Source organism: Chrysochloris asiatica, unplaced genomic scaffold, assembly GCF_000296735.1.
Source record: "Chrysochloris asiatica unplaced genomic scaffold, ChrAsi1.0 scaffold00020, whole genome shotgun sequence".
Taxonomy (NCBI): Eukaryota; Metazoa; Chordata; class Mammalia; order Afrosoricida; family Chrysochloridae; genus Chrysochloris; species Chrysochloris asiatica.
In genome coordinates, this window is record NW_006408538.1 from 3,100,167 (window position 1) to 3,122,749 (window position 22,583).

Here is a 22,583-nt window from a genome sequence, read left to right on the forward strand (position 1 = left end):
AAGAGAGTTTGAATTGATGCTTCATTGAATTATTAGACTTCACTAATCTTGACATATTTTTGAGCCAACATATCAAAGTGATGTCAAAAGCTAAGTTCATTTTCTGAATGCTGATGAGTAATTTGAACATTTAAGGTTGTTTCCCCCAAAAGAAATGCCGTGACTGAGTCTGCCGACCCATCACTTTTGAATACGCTGTGTTAGTAGTGAGATCAACTTCTGATATAACTCAGAGAGACCCAGCTGCCTAGGCATCTCTTCATTGATTTCAAATGAATTGAAATTTGATCCATTACAGCATTCAGGAGAAGCCATTATTATACATGCTCAGTAGCTACATTTTGTAAATGTTAATTTCTCAGTTATATTAAAATCAATTTTCTTAAATAGCAAAAGGCACCAGAGTGAAAGAGAAACCACTAACACTATTTTTTTGTTCTTGAGCATTTTGCTATATTATGAGTCTATTAATTTTCCCAACCAGCAGGAAGAGAATTAGAAAATTCAAATATTATCACAAACAGGATATTAGAAGTCAGCCTTTCAGTAAATTTTAAGCTTCCAGTAATACATTTCTGAAATCTTTAAACTTACTAAAAGAAATATTTGTTTAAAGGACCTCCTTTGGCTTTTTGTAGTTTTTGTACAGTGATAACATTTTTTAAGAGTAAAAACTGACAAAATGATCTTTTTAAAAATTAATTCCTTCCCTTCTATTTTCATTCTAAAATTCTGAAGGAAATTCAGTCATTTTCTAAATAGGTTTGCATTCTTCTTGTATCATTTTTCAGGAATTAGTCGAGGTTAATTTAATCTGGATACACTTTAGGAACATGAACGGAAGTAATAGCCAAGCCACACAAGTTTGGTTGTGTTGACTGCCTCATAGATAGTCCATGTGCGTTAGAGTAGAATTATACTTTAAAGGGCTCTCTTGGCTTTGGCCTTTCGGGAACAGATTGCCAAGCCTTTCTTACTCCTCCCTTAGTATTTTCAGGAAAATCTGGCCGTTCTAAATGAATTTTATTTATCTTGTATCACTTTTCAGATGTGATTGGAGGTTACTTTAATCTTAATGGGTTTAGGAAAGAGACAGGAACTAATTTGATATCAATAAATATATAGAATTCATGTCATCATGCCAGGAGAAATTGACTCCAGTTTGGAGCAAAACATGAAAATAATGTGAAGTTGTTATTAATCTAGTTGGGGCATTCGTTTGATATAATTACCCCTTTATTCCAACCATATTCACTCACCATAGACAGATTTACAGATATTATTTTAATTGCTATGGTATATTTTCAACATCTCAAAAAAATAAATCTTTTCTAAACATTTCTGGACAATTTCTTTTGGAATAAAGGAGGTGATTAACATTATACTAGTACTTAATGTCTTTAGCATGGTCGATAGAAACAACTGTCCTTCAATAAATACCATATTTCATTTTTTCTGAAATAAATTTATCAGAGTTGCACATTGATTTTGTATTTCAGCTTATTTCAACACTACAAGCTCTATGAGTTCCTATTCTATTCTACCAGGGAAGAAATTGTGACAGGAACTGAGGTAAGTAATTTATCTAGCTGGAACCAATTCAGCTGAATCACTTAATGCATGCTAATCAGCATCTGATCTTTAACTGCTTAAAGCAACTTCTTGTCAAGATTACTCAAGTGTTAATGTAACCAACTAATACTTTTCAAAAAAGAATAATTATATGAAAGGAGCTTACGAAAATAAGCTATCTTTGGCATGAAAAGCATTGCCAATCACATGTACTTTAGGAAATTTTGGATTATTTGACAAAGCTCAATTAGATAGGATAGGTATATTTTCATACCCATAAGATCAGGAAAGGTGAGATAAATCAATTAATCAATTTTTTTCTAATTTTACATTTATTTAAACCTAGATCAAATTCCACTTCCTCAAGGAAGCATCACATTAATTGCATTCCATCTTAACTGAAGGATTTGGGCAAACTCTCAAATCACATTCTGATTTCATTCCAGTTTGTTCTCTTACTGATCAATTCAGGTTACTCTTGCCACACCAGCACATAAATAAAAATGTGCATGCACTATTTTATTCAGTTTTGTAGTATGTGTGGCTTGATGTATACTTTAACTGTACTGTTTTTTAAAGACAAACATCATCTTCTGTTTCCTACCAAAGCATAGAGTATCATGCATTTTCATTTATAGTATGTTAATGAGCCACTAGTAGCACATAACGTAACAGATACACACAAAAAGCTATCTACCTTGAAACATTTTTGAACAGCCTTGATACATGATTGTGTACTTGTAGTTATTGGAAATAAATCCTGGTTGTTGTTGTTGTTGTTCAGTGCTTACAAGTCAGTTACAACTCTTAGTGACCCTGTATAGGGTTTCCCAGGCTGTAAATCTGCAGGAGCAGAAAGCCTCACTTTTCTCCTAGTGGAATGACTGGCAGACTCAAACTGCCAACCTGATGATATGAAGGTCAGTGCTTATCCTACAGAGCCGCCGTGATCCCCAATGGGAAGACATATTAAAAAGGTTAAGATGCTATAAAAACATGCTACAATCAATTCTACAGACACAAGGTTGCCATTAACTGGAGCCAACTTGCTTGGCCTCTAACAGCATAGGTTCTTAGCTACTTTGTTGTTGGTAAGTGCAGTGTCCATTCACAGCAACCCTCTGCACAACAGAATGAAACATTGCTCGGTCCTGTGCCATCCGCACAATTGTGGTTATACTTGAGCCCACTGCTGCTGCCATGGTGTCAGTCTGTCTTGTTGGGGGTCTCCCTCTTTTTCATTGACCCTTCACTTTACCAGGAATAATGTCCTTCTCCAGGGACTGATCCCTCTGGGCAACATGTCCAAAGTATGAGGCAGGAAGTCCCATCATCCTCACTTCTAAGGAAAAGTCTGGTTATGCATCTTCCAAGATTTGTTGGTTCTTCTGACAGGCCATGGCACTTTCAGTATTCTTCGCCAGCCCAATGCATCAATTTTTTTTACGGTCTACTTATTTTCTGTCCAACTTTCACATGCGTATGTTGGCTTTATTGTTAGGTATGATCGATCTTATAGCGCCCTTTTGCAAAACAGGTGTTTGCACATTTCATTACAGTATTTGACTTTGTATTTTCGAGCTGACCTTTGAAATTTTCTGTTCAGTTCTTTGGCTGAACATTAAAAGTATGGACAACATTGCAGAGAATGAGTATCCTGGAACACCTAATTGTGCTCATGAGGAACCTGTACATGGGCCAAGAGGCAGTTGTTTGAACAGAACAAGGGAACACTGAATGGTTTAAACTTAGGAAAGATGTGCACTCGGGTTGTATTCTTTCACCATACTTATTCAACCTGTAAGCTGAGCAAATAACCAGAGAAGATGAATTTCATGAAGAAATCACAATTGGAGGATTAACAACCTGTGATATGCAGATGATACAACCTTGCTTGCTGAAAGCAAAAAGGACTTAAAATACTTACTGATGAAGATCAAAGATCAAGCCTTCTGTATGGATTGCACCTCAATGTATAAAAGACAAAAGTCCTCACCACTCGACCAATAAACAACATCCATACAAACGGAGAAAAGTTTGCAATTGTCAAAGACTTCATTTTTCTTACATCAACCATCAACACTCATGGAAACAGCATTCAAGAAATGAAATGATGTATTTCATTAGGCAAATCTGCAACACGAGAATTCCTTATAGTGTTGAAGAGCAAAGGTGTAAGTTTGAGGACTGAGGTGCACCTGACCTAAGCCATGGTATTTTCATTAACCTTATAAGCAAGTGAAAGTTGGACAGTGAATAAGGAAGACCATAGAATTGATTTGACTTATGGTTCTGGAGAAGAATATTAAAAGTACCATGAAATGCCAGAATCTGTTGGAAGAAGTACATTCAGATTGCTCCTTGGAAGCCTTTGTGGTCAGTCTCTGCCTCTTACACAGTGACAGTATTATCAGGAGGTGCAAGTCCCTCGAGAAGGACATTTTGGTAAGGTGGAAGGTCGGATAAAAAAAGGAAGATCTCCAATGAGAAGGACTGGCACAGTGGCAACAGCAATGGGATCAAACCTATCAGTGATTATGAGGTTGGTGCAGAACCTGGCAGTGTTCCCTTCTGTTCTGCATAAGGTCGTTATGAGTCAGTACTGACTCGATGGTCCCTAACAATACCAATTCCTCGAATATCAATGTTTATGCGTTTCATTTTTGACAACTTCCAATTCGTCTAGATTCATACTTCATACATTCCATGTTTCTATTACTAAAGGATGTTTATAGCTGTTGTTTCTTTTGAGTTGTGCCAAATTTGCAAATGTAGGTCCCAAGGGATTTACTCCAGTTGTGTGACCAACAGTCAACTCTACTTTGAAGAGGCAGCTCTTTCCCAATCATATAATGAGTGCCTTCCAACCTGAGGGCCTCATTTGCTGGCACTGTATCTGACAGTATTTTGGAGCTTTTCGTCATGTTTCAGCATTAAATATTCTAGCACTATCTGACAGTGTTCCACTGCTATTCATAAGGTTTACAGTGACTAAATATTCAGAAGTAGTGTGTCTCTCTTTCTTCCTTGTTTGTCTTCATTTGGAAGCTCAGATGAAACCTGTTCATCATGGTGACCCAGCTGGTATTTAAAATACTGGTGTCATAGCTTCCAGAATCACAGCAATACGCAAGCTACCACAAACTGACAGATGAGCAGTGGACGTGTACATGAGGCTATCAAAAATACCATGATTTGGGCCAGACACACCTTAGTCCTCAAAGTGACATCTTTGCTGATGAACACTTTAACAAGGTCTTTTGTAGTAGATTTGCCTAATGCAGTACAACATTTGATTTCTTCAATTACTTCAGGAGGCTACATTAACAAGATCTATCAGAAACTGTAGTGACCCTACTATGTTTATAAAACCCCGCGATGTTTATAAAATGATATTATTTCCCGATCGTAAGAACCAGATGGAATGTGCTGTTTTGTCTTCCATATTGTTGTCATTTTTGATTTATGCATTGCTTAATTCATGAACACCTCAGTCACCATGTGTTGTTGTTTAGTTACTATGAAGTCAATTCAGACACGTAGTGACCCTGTGTACAATAGAACATAATATTGCCCACTCCTACACCATCCTCACAGTTTTTGCCACGTTTAATCCCATTGTTCCTTCCACTGTGTCAATCCATCGTGTTGAGGATCTCCTCCTTTTTCACTGAGCCTCTACTTTGCCAAGCATGATGTCCTCTAGGGACTGGTCCCTCTTGACAACATAAAGTACATGGATGAAGTCTCCCTACCCTCACCTCTAAGGAGCATTCTGGCTATACCTCTTCCAAGATAGACTTGTTCATTCTACCTGCAGTCTATGGTATATTTAGTAGTCTACACCAACACTATAATTTAGAGCCTTCAATTCTTCTTTGACCTTCCTTATTCATTGCTCAGTTAACAATTCTCACCTTCTGTCTGGACAGCTCTTCTAATGTCTAAGGAAAGTGCGCTGCACTATTTTGCTTATTTTTTTCCCCTTGTAATCTCATTAACCTTGTGCATACTGTAGCTTAAATTGGGTGTCACTTGACAAAGTTTCACTGAGAACATTTTCATTTCAGAATTGCAACATATAGTGTGACATTACTGTAATGATTAAGAGTTTGGAATATCACCCTAATTCATCTATTAAATAAAACTTTGGGGAAATGATAGCGGTTTCAACAGTGACATTAATAGATATTTAAATTCATCAAGAAAAAATTTCTGAAAGAACTCCCTGTCCCTTTGTTAATTGTACAATCATGTCTTTCTTCTATGCTGTAAGGACATATTTATCCTTATGGAAGGATAAAATTCAAAAAGCAGGCAGGGATTGACGCTGTTATTTTCCACTGTCTTTTGTATTTTACCCATGCTGACCAGAGTTATAAAAGTTAATTCTTAAAGAAAAGGTATTGAATCATCAAAATTTTAGAGGATTAGCCAAAGCAGGTATTATACTACAATATTTTATGGAGTTTTAGAAGTGTCTGGTAACCTTTGGTGCAAATATCTGTTTTCTAATTAGCAGCCTTTCATAGAGTAGTCAGCGGCCTGCCCCTTAATATGATTATTCATGGTGACCTCAGTGCTCTGTGACCAGGGCCACACAGCACTAGCATGAATGTTTACATTTAACTCTCCAGCAAGCCTTCAAGTTATATACTACTGATACAGTTCAGTTACTTTTTTTCTTTTTAGAGGTTAAGAGGAACGTTATATTGATATCATAATAAAAATTGTACAAAGATGCAATTTCTAAAATCTAATAAAAATATAGGAAAGAAAAAGTTAAGAAGACATTTTTAAGTATATTACTACGAAATAATTAAAGAGCAGAGTATGGCTGCAAACATAATAGAATATAGGAGAAGAAAGAAGAAAATAATTAATGATATTTGTTGTTTCTGATTAATGTTTACACAGCAGTTAGCTTCCCATTCAACAATTCTACATGAATTGTTCCGTGACATTGTGCTGTGCAGTGAATTATTTAAGGTGGCTCTTCTACCCCTACTCTTTGTAACTCCCACCAAACAACTTTTCCATGATGAGTCTGGATAAGAGAAGGTAGGGGAAGGAACTGAAAGGATGATAGGATTTCATTTGTCAGTCATTTTTAGCAGGGACAATCATTACTGAAACTTTCGATGTGGGTGTAAAATGATCCATCTCCGAAGCCCAAGGGGGGATCTCACTGTCAACAAAGAAGAAGAACCAGGAGAGCCACGCATCCTTTGGAACCCAGATCTCTGCATATTGGACCTCCTCACTCCAGGAGACGGAGCTGTGACGCCAGAGGACCAGTCGAAAAGTGGCAGAGGAGCCGTAGCAGCAGAACCAAGAGCCAGCCTGCCGAGTGAATACAGCTAAGTGTCTTCAGGCAGGAGGTTCACTCGTGAAGTAGGATGCACCCAGGCATTGAATTTGTGAGCTAAGTTTGCTAACCCAGGTAACCAGAGCTGAGTGACTTTGGGCCAAGGCGAATAGCAGAGGGGAGTGCCCTTTGGGCATTTATCAGCACTGTTAATAGAACTTTGTAACATTGCCTGAAGAAGGCAGTGGCCAAGGGGCTGCTCAACTGAAGGACCAGGGACCAGAAAGAAGCCAGTTGACATGGCTGGGAAGAGACTGTTCTGGCCAAAGAACTATGTCCTGGGCATTTCTGATCCTGAATTGTAACCTGTTAGCTTCCCTAATAAACCCCGTAATTATGACTTTGTTCTGTGAATTTTGTGTGGCCATTTCAATGCATTATTGAATAAAGTAAGGGTAAAGAGTGCTGTGGGAAGGATGGTTGGTATCAGAATTGGTAAAAAGTTTAAAGGTTGGAGGCATGTCTCACCTCAGCTTCCTTAATAATCAGCCAGGAGCTGATGCTGATGGTGATTCTCCTCCTCCCCCTTGTGAAGTTAGAGGAAGTCAGATTCTGTCTCCATGTCCTTTTTCGTACACTGATTATATTCTTCATAGCTCATAAATATTCTGTTCTGGTTGTTCCATTTCAATTAGTCTAGTTTCCCTGACCCCTTACCATCTCATCTTTATATCAAAGTAATTATTGACCGTTAGGACTCATAGACATGATCTTCTAAAAGCAGCCAACCTGGTATTTAGCTAAAAGGGTTCCTCAGGGGCTATGTCTGTTCAGACTTTAAAGAGTATCCTAGGACAATAGTCTGGAAATTCTCCAGTCAACCAGTCCAATAGGTCTGGATTTTTAAAGAATTTGAGGTTTGTATTCTTTTGCCATACTTATTCAACCTGTATGCTGAGCAGATAATTCAAGAAGCTAGGTTATATGAAGAAAAACGTGGCATCAGGATTGGAAGAAGACTCGTTAACAACCTGTGATATGCAGATGATACAACCTTGCTTGCTGAAAGTGAAGAGGACTTGAAACATTTACTGATGAAGATCAAAGAGCACAGCCTTCAATATGGATTACATCTCAATGTAAAGAAAACAAAACTCCTCACCACTAGACCAATAAACAACATTCGTACCAATGGAGAAAAGATTGAAGTTGTCAAGGACTTCATTCTTCTTGAATCAACTATCAACATGGAAGCAGCAATCAAGAAATCAAACAATGTATTGCATTAGGCAAATCTGCTGCGTAAGACCTTTTTAAAATGTTGAAAAGCAAAAATGTCAGCTTGAGGACTAAGATGCGCCTGGCCCAAGCCATGGTATTTACAATAACTTCATATGCATGCGAAAGGTGGACACTGAATAAGGAAGACCATCGAAGAATTAATGCTTTTGAGTTACGGTGTTGGAGGAGAATATTGAAAGTGCTATGGACTGCCAAAAGAACCAACAGATCTGTGTTGGGAGAAGTGCAGCCAGAGTGCTCCTTAGAGACCAAGATGGCCAAACTTCGTCTCTCATACTTCGGACATATTGTCAGGAGGGACCAGTCGCTGGAGAAGGATATCATGTTTGGTAAGGTGGACGGTCAGAGAAAAAGAGGAAGATCCCCAACGAGATGGATTGGCCAAGTGGCAGCATCGATGGACTCACTCATGGAAACAGTAGTGAGGTTGGCCCAGGATCAGGCAGTGTTTCGTTCTGCTGTGCATAAGGTCCCTATGAGTTGGTACCGACTCAATAGCACCTAACAACAACAACCACATTCTTCTATCAATCAAGATCCGTCTGTTGTGGTATTGATCAAATTGCTCAGTAGCAGTAACCAGGCTGTGTGGTTACCATGTAGTTTTTCTGCTCTCAAGGCAGATGAGGCTGTGGTGTGTGTAAACTATTAGCCCTGTAGATTTGCTTCTTTTTGAGAATTTTATTTCCTTCTTTCTCTTTTGCTCCACATGAAAAGTCAGCTTCTTTTTAAATTATAGATAGAAGATTAAGACAAAACACATGAATCAACTCCAGGAATAACTGATAAATATTAATTTTTAATAATTAATAGGGAACAGAAATATTTAATACTTTTCTTGGGTTTTAGTTGAAACAGAATTGACTTTCAGTTGTTAATTTAATATTATCTAGCTATAGCTATACATTTTTCAAGAAGCTACATATTCAGATCATAGGACCACATTTTCAGTAAATCATTTTTGTTGGCCTTAGGTTCATCCTAATCTAGAAATATTTCTGATGTTATTGTTGTTAGGTGCAGTCAAGTTGGTTCCAACTCACAGGGACTCTATGTACAACTGAACAAACACTGTCAGGTCCTGCACCGTTCTCACAATTATTGGTGTGTTTCAGCTCATTACTACCAGTCCGTCCGTTGGAGGTCTTCCTCTTTGTCATTGACTCTCCACTTTACCAAACATGATGTCCTTCTCCAGGGACTGGTCCTTCCTAACAACACATTAAAAGTACATGAGGCGAAGTCTCACCACATTCCTTTACTAGGGAGGAGACAAGTCATACTTCTTCCAAAATAGATTTGTGCATTCTTCTGGCTGTCCATGGTACTTTTCAGTATTCTTCTCCAGCACCATAAATCAGATGCATTATGACTGTTCTCTGGTCTTCCTTATTCATTTTTCAGCTTTTACATGCTTCTAAGGTAATCAAAAGTAGGATGGCTTGGGTCCATTGTACCTTAGTCCTTCCTCAAGGTGATATCCTTGCTTTTCAACAATTTAAAGAAGGTCTTGGCTGCACATTTGCTCAGTGTAATACATCACTGACTTTCCTGATAGCTGCTTCCTTGAGCATTGATTGTGGATTCAAGTAAAATGAAATAAATATTGATATTGACTATTGGTCGAGTTGTAAGGATTTTTTTTTTTAATGTATGTTGAGGTAAAATCCCTACAGAAGACTGTAGTTATTGATCATCAGTAAGTGCTTCAGGTCCTGCTCACTTTCAGCAAGCCAAGTTGTGAAATCTGCATATCTCAGGTTGTTAATGAGTTTTCCTCCAATCCTGATGCTGCATTCATCTTAATATGGTTGAGTTTTTCAGATTGTTTGCTTAGAATGCAGATTGAATAAGTATGGTGAAAAGATACAGCCCTGACTCAGAGCCTTCCTCATTTCAGACCACTCAGTATCTTCTTGTTCTGTTCCAGCAACTGCCATTGTTTGTACATTGTGTGAGACTGGAAAAACATATTTTCCTATATTTTATTAATAACCCATTAGAAGAGGATCACATTGGTAATAACAATGAATGCCATAAAATATTTAAATGTGAACCTAACAATTTAAAAATATGGGGACATTTTAGTAAAGATAATTTTTTTAAAAATTCTTACTACATGAAAAGACAAACATGTCTCTAGTTAAGAAGATACCATTTGGTGAAGATATCACGCCTTCTCCATCAGTCATCTGTCCTTTTGACACACTGTGGTGTCTTGCCTGTTGCTGTGATGCTGGAGGCTATGCCATCAGTATTTTAAATACTAGCAGGTCTGGACAAGTTCCAGCAGAGCTTCCAGACTAAGACAGACTGGGAAGAAGGAAAGATGGACTACTTCTGAATGCTTAGCCAATGAAAACATTTTGAATACCAGTGGGCCATTGTCAGACATAGTGCCTGAAGATGAGCCCCTCAGGTTGGAATACAGTCAAAATACTACTGGGGAAGAGCTGCCTTCTCAAAATAGAGCTGAACATAATGATGTGAACATAGTAAAGCTTTTGGTACTTTAATTCACTGATAGGACACAACGCACAATGAGGAAAGATAACTGCAAACATCCATTCATAATTAGAACACAGAATGTACGAAATATAAATCTAGAAAATTAGAAGTCAAAAATGTATTGGTATTGACTAGCTTGAATCGAACATTCATATGATTTACAATGTCAGGAATTATAAATTGAAGACAAATGGCGTCACATTCTTTGTCAAAAAGAAAATTTCAATATCTGTCTTGAAGTACAATTCTGTCTCTGATAGGATAATATCCATACACTTACAGGAAAGACTAGCTAATACCAGTGTTATTCAAATTTATGTACCAACCACTGAAGCTTGAGGTAATAAAATTGAATTCTACCAATTTATTCAGTCTGAAATTGATCAAACATGCAATCAGAATGCATTGATAATTACTAGTGATTAGAATGTGAAGATTGGAAACAGGAAGGATCAGTAGTTGGAATTAGTGGCTTTGATGATAGAAATTATCACATGATAGAATTTTGCAAGATCTATGGTTTATTCTTTACAAACAAATTGTTTAAACAATATGAAAGGTGACTATACACATGGACCTCGCTGAATGGAGTACTCAGGAATCAAACTGATTTCATCTGTGGGAAATGGTGGTGGAAACGATCAATACCATCGACAAAACAAGGGCAGGGATGACTGTGGAATGAACCATTAGGTTGAAGCTGAAAATAAAAACAAGGCCATAAGAGCCAAACTATGACTTTGAATATATCCCATCTTAATTTAGAGACTACCTCAGAACAGATTTGATGCTAAAGCAAATGAAAGAAATGACAAAGGAAAAGAGAGAAACAGAAAATTTCTAAGGCAGCTTGAGAAGACATAGTATTAAAGTTAAATATGCAAAGACCTGGAGTTAGAAAACCAAAAAGGAAGAAAACCCACTTAGCATTTCTCAAACTGAAAGAACTAAAGAAAAAAATTCAAGCCTTTCCTTGTAATCTTGAAGGATTTATGGTCAAAATCTTGAATGACAAAGAAAGCATCAAAAGAAGGTGGAAGAAATGCAAAGAGTCACTGTATTAAAAAGAAATGGTCCATATTTAACCATTTCAATAGGTAGCATATGATCAAGAACTGCTGGTACTTAAGGAAGAAGTTCAAGCAGTATGGAAGGCATTGACGAAAAAGAAGGCTCCAGGAAGTGATGGAAGACAAACTGAAATGTTTCAACAAACTGATGCAGCTCTGGATGCGCTCAGTCATCTGTGCCAAGAACTTTGGAAGAGATCCATATTTGTGCTCATTCCAACGAGAGATGACCTAATAGAATGCAGAAATCATCGTACAACTCATTAATATCGCATGCAAGTAAAGTGTTGCTAAAGGTAATTAGAAAACAGTTGCAATGCTACATCAACAGGGAACTGCCAGAAATTCAACCTGGACTCAGAACAGGATGTGTAACTAGGGATAACATTGTTGATATCAGAAAGCAGAGAATACCAGAAAAAGGTTTGCTTCTGCCTTATTGACTATGCTAACACTTAAAACTATGAAGATCATGACAAACTATGGGTAATATTGGAAGGAATGGGTATTGCGGATCACTTAATTGTTCACAAGAGGAACTATACAAGAGGCAGTTGTAAAAACAGCATAAAGGGATACTGAATGGTTTTAAATTAAGAAAGGTGTGCCTCAGGTTGTATCCTGTCACCATATTTATTCAGTTTGCATTCTGAGCAAATAAACTGAGATGCTGGACTATATGAAGAAAAACATGGCATCAGGACTGGAGGAAGACATTAACAACCTGCAATATGCAGATGATACAACCTTGCTTGCTGAATGAGAAGAGGTCTTAAATACGATGAAAATCAAAGACTTCAATGTAAAGAAAACAAAAATACTCACCACTAGACCAATAAATAACATCACGATAAACAGAGAACAGATTGAAGTTGTCAAACATTTCATTTTGCTTGAATCTAGAATCAATATTCATGGAAGTGAGTTAAATGACTTATTGCATTAGGCAAATCTGTCCCACAAATCCTCTTTAAAATGTTAAATAAAGAGCATTCAAAACAGCTGCAACAGGGAACCTCCAGAGACGCAAGCCAGGTTCAGATCAGAACATAGAATAAGGGATATCATTGCTGACGTCAGATGAATCTACACTGAAAGCAGAGAATACCAGTAAGACGTTTACCTGTGCTTTACTGACTATGCAAAGGCATTTGATTGTGTGGGTCAGGACAAGTTTTGAAAAACACTGCAGAGAATGAGTATTCTGGAACACTGAACTGTGCTCATGAGGAACCTGTACATAGACCAAGAGACAGTTATTCAAACAGAACAAGGGGACACTGAATGGTGTGAAATCAGGAAAAGTGTGTGTCTGGGTTGTATTCTGTCTCCATACTTATTCAGTCTGTATCTGAGCATGTAATCAGAAAAGCTGGATTATATGAAGAAGAATGTGGCATCAGAATTGGAGGAAGATTTGCAAATGATATTATATTGCTTGTTGAAATTAAAGAAGAATTATTAAAATATTTACGGATGAAGATCAAAGACCATAGCCTTCAGTATGTGATGCATCTAAATGTAAAGAAAAAAAAATTTTTCCACTGGACCAATAAATAACATCATGATAAAAGGAGGAAAGATTGATGTAGTCAAGGACTTCATTTTACTTAGATCCACCATCAGCACTCATGGAAGAAATCAAATGATGTATTGCAGTAGGCACATCTGCTACACAAGACCACTTTCAAATATTCAATAGCAAAGATGGCAGTTTGAGGATTAACGTGCGCCTGACCCAAGCCATGATATTTTAATAGCAAATATCCATCTCATTTGCATGTTAATATTGGACAGTGAACAAAGAAGACCCTAGAAGAATTGATGCATGTGAGTTATGGTGCTGGAGAAGAATATTGAAAGTACTGTGGACTGCCAGGAGAACAAACAAATCTGTGTTGGAGTAAGTGCAACCAGAATACTCCTTGGAAGCTAAGATGGTGAGACTTTGTCTCTTATATTTGGCCATGTAATCAAGAGAAACTAGTCCCTGGAGAAGGACATTGTCAACAAAAAAAGAGGAAGAACACCAACGAGATGGATTAACACTATGAAAACATCAATGGATTTAAGCTTAACAATTGTGATGTTGGCACTGAACTGCACAATATTTCATTCTGCTGTGCTTAGTGGTGGTATGAATTGGAACTGACTCAATAGCACCTAATAACTACAAAAACTTGAGTCACAGCTGACTCAATGGCATACCATAAGCACTTTGGAAAGCAGATTAGCACAACCTATAGAGTTTTTTTAAGTATATATATGGTGCCGAAAATTGTAAGAATCATCCCTGTGTAAATACTTCTATTTTTTAATGATTAGCTATTTATTACAAGCCATGTTTTGATAAATATCCATCTACAAATACAAAGGGGTTTCCAAAAGTTCATGGAAAAAATTTCGTTCTCTTTTAATTCATTTGTCTACAAACTTTTTGAAGCCCCTTCATAGCTTTTTTTTTTTTAAAAAAGGAGAGTATTTCCACAGGGAAATAGTAACAGACTAACAGAACCCCGCATAAAGTTTCCGAGGCAATAAATATTTACAGGAGCAGAAAGACTCATTTTTCCCCAGCTCGGAGCAGCTGTTATACTCAAACTGCTGACCTTGCAGTAAGCAGCTGCCCAGCTCGTAATCCTCTATGATACGAGAGCCGCTTTACAATGTAAAGAGAGACATTTAATTCCACATATTTTGTATTTATGGTAATCTTTTACAATGCAAGTGTTCTCATTACTTATATGTAATGCAATTTTCCCTAGTTCATCCCACAGAAGAACTGAAGCATATTTTGTAAATTTAAGTGCAGGCTTATCTGCTTCTTGTTGTTAATTACTGTGTAGTCAGTTCCGACCCATACTGACCCTGTTATAATGTTTCTGAGGCATAACATTCTAGTATATTGACAGACATACAAGAAAATTTCACCTGGGCTTTCACAAAATGAATGGCAAAAAAGCAAAATACGTAAAATCTCAATCTATAAAATTAAATACAAGTATTGCTCACGATCAGCAGTTCAAAACTACCAGCTGTTCTGTGGGAGAAAGATGAAACTTTCAACTCCAGTAAAGATTTACAGCTTCGGAAACTCTGTACAGGTTCACTATGAGTCGGAACCAACTCTACGGCACACCACCACCACCACCATTGTTATCATATGTAAATTTTATACATAAACTAACTTTACCTGAAAATTCATTCATAGGGTAAAAATTTGGGGTTCTGCTATGCTATTATTGTTGTTAGGTGCCATCAAGTGTGTACCGACTCATAGTGACCCAGTGTACAACAGAATGAAACACTGCCCGATCCTGGGCCAACCTCACTATTGTTGCCATACTTGACTCCATTGATGCTACCACTTTGCCAATCCATCTCACTGAGGGGAGTGGGGGAGTCTTCCTCTTTTTCTCTGACCCTCCACCTTACCAAACATGATATCCTTCTCCAGCAACTGGTCCCTCCTGACAATATGTCCGAAGTATGAAAGACGAAGTTTGACCATCCTGGCCTCCAAGGAGCTCTCTGGCTGCACTTCTTCCAACACAGATCTGTTTGTTCTTTTGGCAGCCCATGACACTTGCAATATTCTCCTCCAATACCATAACTCAAATGCATCAACTATAGCATCCACAATTTCCCCCAAGAAAATAAAATTGATATCATGAATTATACATATAATGCACATAAAAATTATGCATATATTGCAGTGTAATTTCACCAAAGTAACAGCACATCAAATCTTGAATCATTTGTACTTTCAAAGGTTATATCATATATATACATATATTCAGACACATACATAATTGCATTTAGATGTTTAAAAAAAGTTGTAATGTTAAACCTGTTTTAATATTTAAGAGAGTGTTTCATAATTAAGAGACTGTGATTGGCAGGTGTTGTTTTATTTCTCCCTGTCTAAGCCAGCAGACTTCATAAACGTCCAAAGTGTAATGCCTAACATGGACTTTGTCACACAGACTTCTCCTGCACAGCTTCAGGGGGCACCATTCACTTCATGCCATTGCTCTTGCCTGCCATGGAGTCAGTTCCAACCCATAGTGACCCCGTATAGGATTTCTGAGGAACAGTTGGTGAGCTTGAACCGCCGACTTGTGGTTCAAATCAAATTTGTACTCCAGCGCATTAACCCGCTGCACCACACCAGCATGCCTATTCACTTCATAGTCTATGTGATTTATAGAGTTGTGTTTTACACAGCTTGTGCATCCATTTGTGGAGGCCCTATGTTCAAAAGTGGTAATATATAGAATGGTGGTGGTGGTGGTGTGCCATGGAGTCAATTCCAACTCATAGCAACCCTGCGTAGAGTTTCCGAGGCTGAAATCTTTACTGGAGCAGAAAGCCTCATCTTTCTCCCGTGGAACCGTGGGTAGTTTTGAACTGCTGACCATGAGGTTAGCAGCCTGACTCATAACCACTACGCTACCAGAGCCCCATATATAGAATGATAAATATACCTAATTTGTTACCTTGTCTAGAGTCGTAAGTTGACAGTCTTTCATAACCCAACATCATACCACTTAAAGATAGCAAATGTAGAAAGTTCTGAACTCTCTAAACTTAATGATATTAAACAGTATCTAATTTAAGGTTATGAGCACTTATTCCCACAGCCAAAATAAAATAAAGAAATTACTTTTTTCCTTCCTTATTTTAAAACCCACACATATTATGAGTGTTAATGACACTGTACTTAAAAATCACTGGCATTTTGAGGGGAAAAATTAGCCAGATACAAGCATAAATTTTGTTTTTCTTTTTTAAACTTTAAAGTTTTGGTGTCTTGAATAAACAAAATATGAAACTTATGTCAGCACTAACCCTTTTAAGAAAAAAATGAAAGAGCAGTAAAAACAACATTGCATGTCTGATCTTAGTTCGGAAAGGAAGAAAGCAAATGAAGCGTATTATAAAGCTATCTTTTTTCTGTTCAGTTTTCCCTTGAGATGTACCTATCAAGATCATCTCAACTTATCCAGACATTGTTTTTAATCTTGAAAAAGGCTCTTTTTTTCTTGCTGGATGATCCTATTAGCAAACTGCTAGAAGGAAAAAATCATACAGGGCATAATTTGTAGTTTGACCTACTCACACTGGGCGTCTCTAAAGAAAATCAATCAGAAATTGTTGTGTTAAAATAACTCTATCTACTCTGCCTGGCATGTGTGACTGACTGACTTCAGAATCTATCATTTAAAGAAAATGGTTGACTCTCAGGTATACAATTTATCAAACTTCACTCTAGTCCTTTTTCTCCGAAGCACAGAAAAATAATCATTCCTCCCTAAATATAAATCTTTTAAGAGACATTCATGGAATCTGTCTCCAGTAAAATAATTGATAAATGGCAGAAGCCTAATTTAAAGCTAGCTTCCATCACAGAACGCATGGCACGTAAGCTCTTGAGCCTGTCACTCAAGTCTCCCCATCAGACGACATACTAGCATCCATGCCTGCTCCTCTGTGATCAGTTCTCTAATTGAGGTACATTGGTCTTTTCATAATTACACGTTTCCTACTTACTTCTGCCTTGAAGCATGAAGTTCTTCCTACTGAATGAAATGTTCTCCACCTTCGTTTTTTTTCTTCTTTAACCAATCCAAACCTATTTCACAAACAACTCCATTTGAGAGACACTTAAGGAAGAAGGAAAGGGAAGGAGCTAAGACAGAAGGGAACAGGAAGAAAGTGTCTTCTCTAATATCACTTTTCCTTTTATTTTCTTAGCACTAAGTACTCTGTGTCGAGAACACTGGCATCATTCATTCATTAACTTTGAACTAAGTAGCTATATCTCATGGAATTAATGATATAGTTTCATTAGTTTAGGGTAACTGGCATTATTTCTCTTGTTTTTCTTAGTATAGGAACTGTATACATTCACGTAGTGCTTAATAATTGTTTATTAAATCAATCAATTTCTAAATGAGTATAAGAAGACAACTGTTATTTATTTCATGGACTAGTTCTAAAGCTTTATATCTGGGGAAGTTTTTGTGGGGTGTATGGTGAAATACCTAAATCAGTCTTCCAAAATAGCAATCATTAAGTCCAATGACAGTAAATGTAATATCACTGAAAGCTAATATTGAAAGAAATTGTGTTTACAATTTTGCTGGTGGTGGTTGTGTGCCATGGCATTTGGTTCCGACTCATAGTGACCCTGTACAGGGTTTCCAAGTCTTTAAACTTTACAGGAGTAGAAAGCCTCATCTTTCTCCCACAGAGCAGCTTATAGATTCGAACTGCTGACCTTGTGGTTCACAGACCAACTCGTAATCCACTACACTAGTCATTTTAAAATATGGATTTCTTTCTTAATATGGACCATCTAAGAAATGTCCCCACCATTATCTGTCAGTTTGGCGTACTGTAGCGGCTTGTGTGTTTCTGTGATGCTGTAAAATGATTCCACCAGTATTTTAAATACAAGCACAGTCACTCATGGTGGACAGGTTTCAGCTGAGCTTCAGGCCAAGCTAAATTAGGAAGACGGATAGATGTACCACTTCTGAATGTTTGGCCACTGAAAACCTTACGAATAGCAGTGGAACACTGTCAGATAGTGTGAGAATATTGAAACATCATCAATAGTACCAGAATATTTTTAGATATAGTGCCAGAAGTTGAGCCCCTCAGGTTGGAAGGCACTTGTCTTAGGCCTGGTATGACTTACATTGTAGAATCCCAAGCCCCCAGCAGAAGACAGAGAGAGCCTTTTCCCAAGTCCATTACATTTGGGAGCAGGCCGTACCCCCAAGGAAGCATAGCTTTAATTGATTGGCTGTTCATAGACACACATCACAGAGTTAACTGTGAAACCATTAGATTTTATCACCATAACAATAAGTACATCCCAACTGATAAATCTCTGGAAATCCTGACCTAGTCAAGTTGACACAAAATCCTAGTCATTACAGCACTCAAAATATGACCAGGGAAGAAATGCCTCCTCAAATTAGAGTTGAACACAATGGCGACTCGAATGGAGTAAAGCTATAGGGAGCTTCGTTTGCTGATGGGGTACAACTCATAATAAGGAGCAACAGCTGAAAACAATTATTAATAATCGCAGGATGAAATGCATGAAGTATGACTCTAGGAAAATTGGAAGTTGTCAAAAATGAAAAAGAACACATGAAGATCGATTTCCTAAATGAACCTAAAATGGACTGGTATTGGCTATTTTGAATATGACAATCACATGGTTTCCTATGCAGGGAATGACAAGTTGTAGAAGAATGGCATCGCATTTATCATAAAACAGAACATTTCAAGATTTGTCTTGAGGTACAATGCTTTCTGTGATAGGATAATATACAAACTTCCGCAAGGAAGACCAGTTAATACTACTATCCTGGTGTGACTCTATAGGATCAGCACTGAACCACAGGTAAGTAGTTCAAGACCATCATCTATTCCTGGGAAACTCTATACAGTACTGTTGTAAAGGGGAGTCAACTTGATGGCATTTAACAAGAACGATAAACATTCAACTTTACCCACCAACCACCAAAGCCAGTGAAAATGAATTTGAAGCGTTTTACCAACTTCTTCAGTCTGAAATTGATCAAACATGCCATCAAGATGTATTCATAATTACTGACGATTGGAATGCAAAGGTGGAAAACAAAGAGGAAGGATCAGTACTTGAAGAAATATTGCCTTGGTGGTGGAAAAAATACTACAGATCACATGGTAGAATTTTTCAAGACTGCTGATTTATTCATTGCAAACACCTTTTTTAAACAACATAAAAGATGACTGTACAAACGGACCTCACCAGATGGAATACACAAAATTCAAATTAACTACATTTGTGGAAAGAAACGGTGGAAAAATTCCATATCATCAGCCAAAACAAAGTCAGAGGCAGACTGTGGAACAGATCATCAATTGCTCATAGACAAGTTCAGATCAAAGATGAAGAAAATTAAAAGAAGTCTATGTAAGCTAAAATTTGACTGGGAACATTGTTGTTGTTAAGTGCTGTTGAGTTGGTTCCAACACTTAGCAACCCTGTACAGGATTTCCAAGGACTGACAAGCTTATGGTACACAGTCCTGGGCTGATTCTACAGTGCCACACCAGGACATATCCCACATGAATCTAGAAATCATCTGAAAAGCAGATTTGATGTATTAGACACTAAAGACCAAATACCAGAAGAGTTGTGGGATGACATCAAGAACATCATACAGGAAAAAAGCAAAAGGTCATTAAGAAAACAAGAAAGAAGGAAAATACCAAAATGGATATCACAAGAGATACTGAAACTTGCTCTCCAGCATAGAAATGCTAAAGCAAATGGAAGAAATGAGGAGGTACAAGAGCTGAACAGAAAATCTCAAAGGGTAGCTTAAAAAGACAAAGCCAAATATTATAATGAAATGTGCAAAGACCTAGAGTTAGAAAACCAAAAGTGAAGAGCACACTCAGCATTCCTCAGACTGAGGGAACTGAAGAAAAAATTCAGGGAGTCCAAGTTGCATTGAAGGCATTGGCAAAGAACAAGGCTCTGGCAATAAATGGAATACAACCTGAAATCTTCTAACCAATTGATGCAGCACTGGAGGCACTTACTCATCTGTGCCAAGAAATTTAGAAGACAGCTCTCTGACCAAGTAATAGAAAGAGATCTGTATTTGTGCCCCATTCCAAAGAGAGGTGACCCAACAGAACGCAGAAATCATCAGACAATATCATTAATATACTATGCAAATAAAAGTTTGCTAAAAAAAAAATGGTAGCAACAATACATTGGCAGGGAACTGCCAGAGGTTCAAGCCGAATTCAGACGAGAATGTGGAACGAAAGATATCATGTTGACTTAAGATAGATCTCAGCTGAAAGCAGAGAATACCAGAAAGGTATTTACCTGTGCTTTATTTACTATACAAAGGCTTTCAACTGTGTAGATCATGACAAGCTATAGACAACATTGCAGAGAATGAGAATTCCGGAACATTTAACTGTGCTCATGAGGAACCGATACATAGTCCAAGAGGCAGTCATTTGAACAGACCAAGAGGACAACGAATGGTTCAAAATTAGTAAAGGTGTATACCAGCGTTGTATCCTATCACTGTATTTGTTTGATCTATACTTTGAGCAAATAATCTGAGATGCTGGATTATATGAAGAAGAGCCTAACATCAGGATAAGAGGAAAACTCATAAACAAGCTGTGATATTCAGATGATACAACCGTACTCTCTAAAAGTGAAGAGGACTTAAATACTGATGAAGATCAAAGTGCACAGTCTTCAGTATGGTTGCAGCTCAATGTAAAGAAAACAAAAATCCTCACCACTGGGCCAATAAGTAACATGCACATAAATGGAGAAAAGATAGAAATTGTCAAGGACTTCATTTTGCTTTTGTCCAACATCAACACTCATGGAAGCAGCAGTCAAGAAATCAAAGAGCATTAGGCAGATTTGATGCACAAGACCTCTTCAAAGTGCTCAAGATCAGAGATACCAGTTTGAGGATTATAGTGTGCGTGACCCAAACCATGGTATTTTTAATAGCTTCTTATGTGTGTGAAAGTTGGATAATGCATAAGGCATATGTAGAAGAATTGATCTATTTGAGTTATTGTGTTGGGGAAGAATATTTAAAGTACTAGGGACTGCAGGAAGAACAAACAAATTTGTTTTGTGCTAAGGAGCTCTGGTAGCGTAGTGGTTACGAATCGGGCTGCGAACCTTAAGGTCAGCGGTTCGAAACTACCAGCTGCTCCGCGGGAGAAAGATGAGGCTTTCTACTCCCGTAAAGATTTACACCCTCGGAAATCCTATACAGGGTCGCTATGGGTCGGAACCGACTCGATGGCACATAACAACAACAACAACAAGAAGTACAGCCAGCATGCTCCTTAGAAGCCAGGATGGCGAGACTAGGTCTCTCATACTTCAGACATGTCAGGAGGGTCAAGTCCCTGTAGAAGGACATGATGCTAGGTAAAGTTGAAGTCTACCAACGTGATTGATTGATACAGTGGCAACAGCAGTGGGCTCAAGCTTAAAATGATTGTATGTATGCTTCGTGATCGGGCAGTGTTTTGTTCTGTTACGCATAGTGTCACTTTAAGTCAAAATCAACTTGACAACACCTAACAGCAACAAGGGAAAGTCTAAATGCAGACCATTACAAGTTGAGAGTCACAGAATAACAACAGAGACCAGTCACATTTTTTGCTACAACAAAAGTTAATACGGCTGTTTTAGGAGAAGGGAACGCCGTAAAGAAATGTAAAGATCAGACTGTTAAAGTACCAGTGACAGAAAGAGCTTAATAGTCTTTCTTTTTCACATAATGACTTCTTATAAATCAGTAAGAAAATGGTGATCTCTCTAATAGGGAGAAAATGACAAAGCAATAAGAGAATCAGTGTAATTTATCAGTGAGTGGACATCAAGATTAGGTTAATGCAAATTAAAACGAAAATCATCAAGTTTTCAAACATTCAAATCTTAAGACTGTGTGTTCTCTTATACTGTTGGTATAACTTGGTAATCTTTCCTAAGAGCAGTTTGGAAAAATATCTCAAGATCATATCTTAAGGTCATGAGATATTTTGCCAAACTGCTCTTTGGAAAGATTACCAATTTTGAATCAGCAATTGTACTTCCACAAGTTGATCCCAAGGAGATAATCAGGCAGTCAACAGAAATGTGGGTGTATATATGTGTTTATAATAGAAAACAAAACAAAACTCAGAACTATCTAATGTCTATCTCTTGGATAAAGTATTTAAAATCTCTGGTGACTCTATAATTCTCTTGTCAT

General features: G+C 37.5%; 1 protein-coding gene across 1 annotated transcript in view; it reads left to right on the top strand.

The window, feature by feature from the left end:
• The window catches only part of LOC102815031 (chromosome unknown open reading frame, human C10orf107), a gene marked incomplete at its 5' end in the record, with an annotated part of 143,146 nt that overhangs the window by 26,790 nt on the left and 93,773 nt on the right, over nt 1–22,583 (top strand). The window contains one exon of the mRNA XM_006835802.1: nt 1,500–1,572. Within this exon, the coding sequence (XP_006835865.1) occupies nt 1,500–1,572 (73 nt within the window). The remainder of the gene's footprint in view (nt 1–1,499; nt 1,573–22,583) is intronic.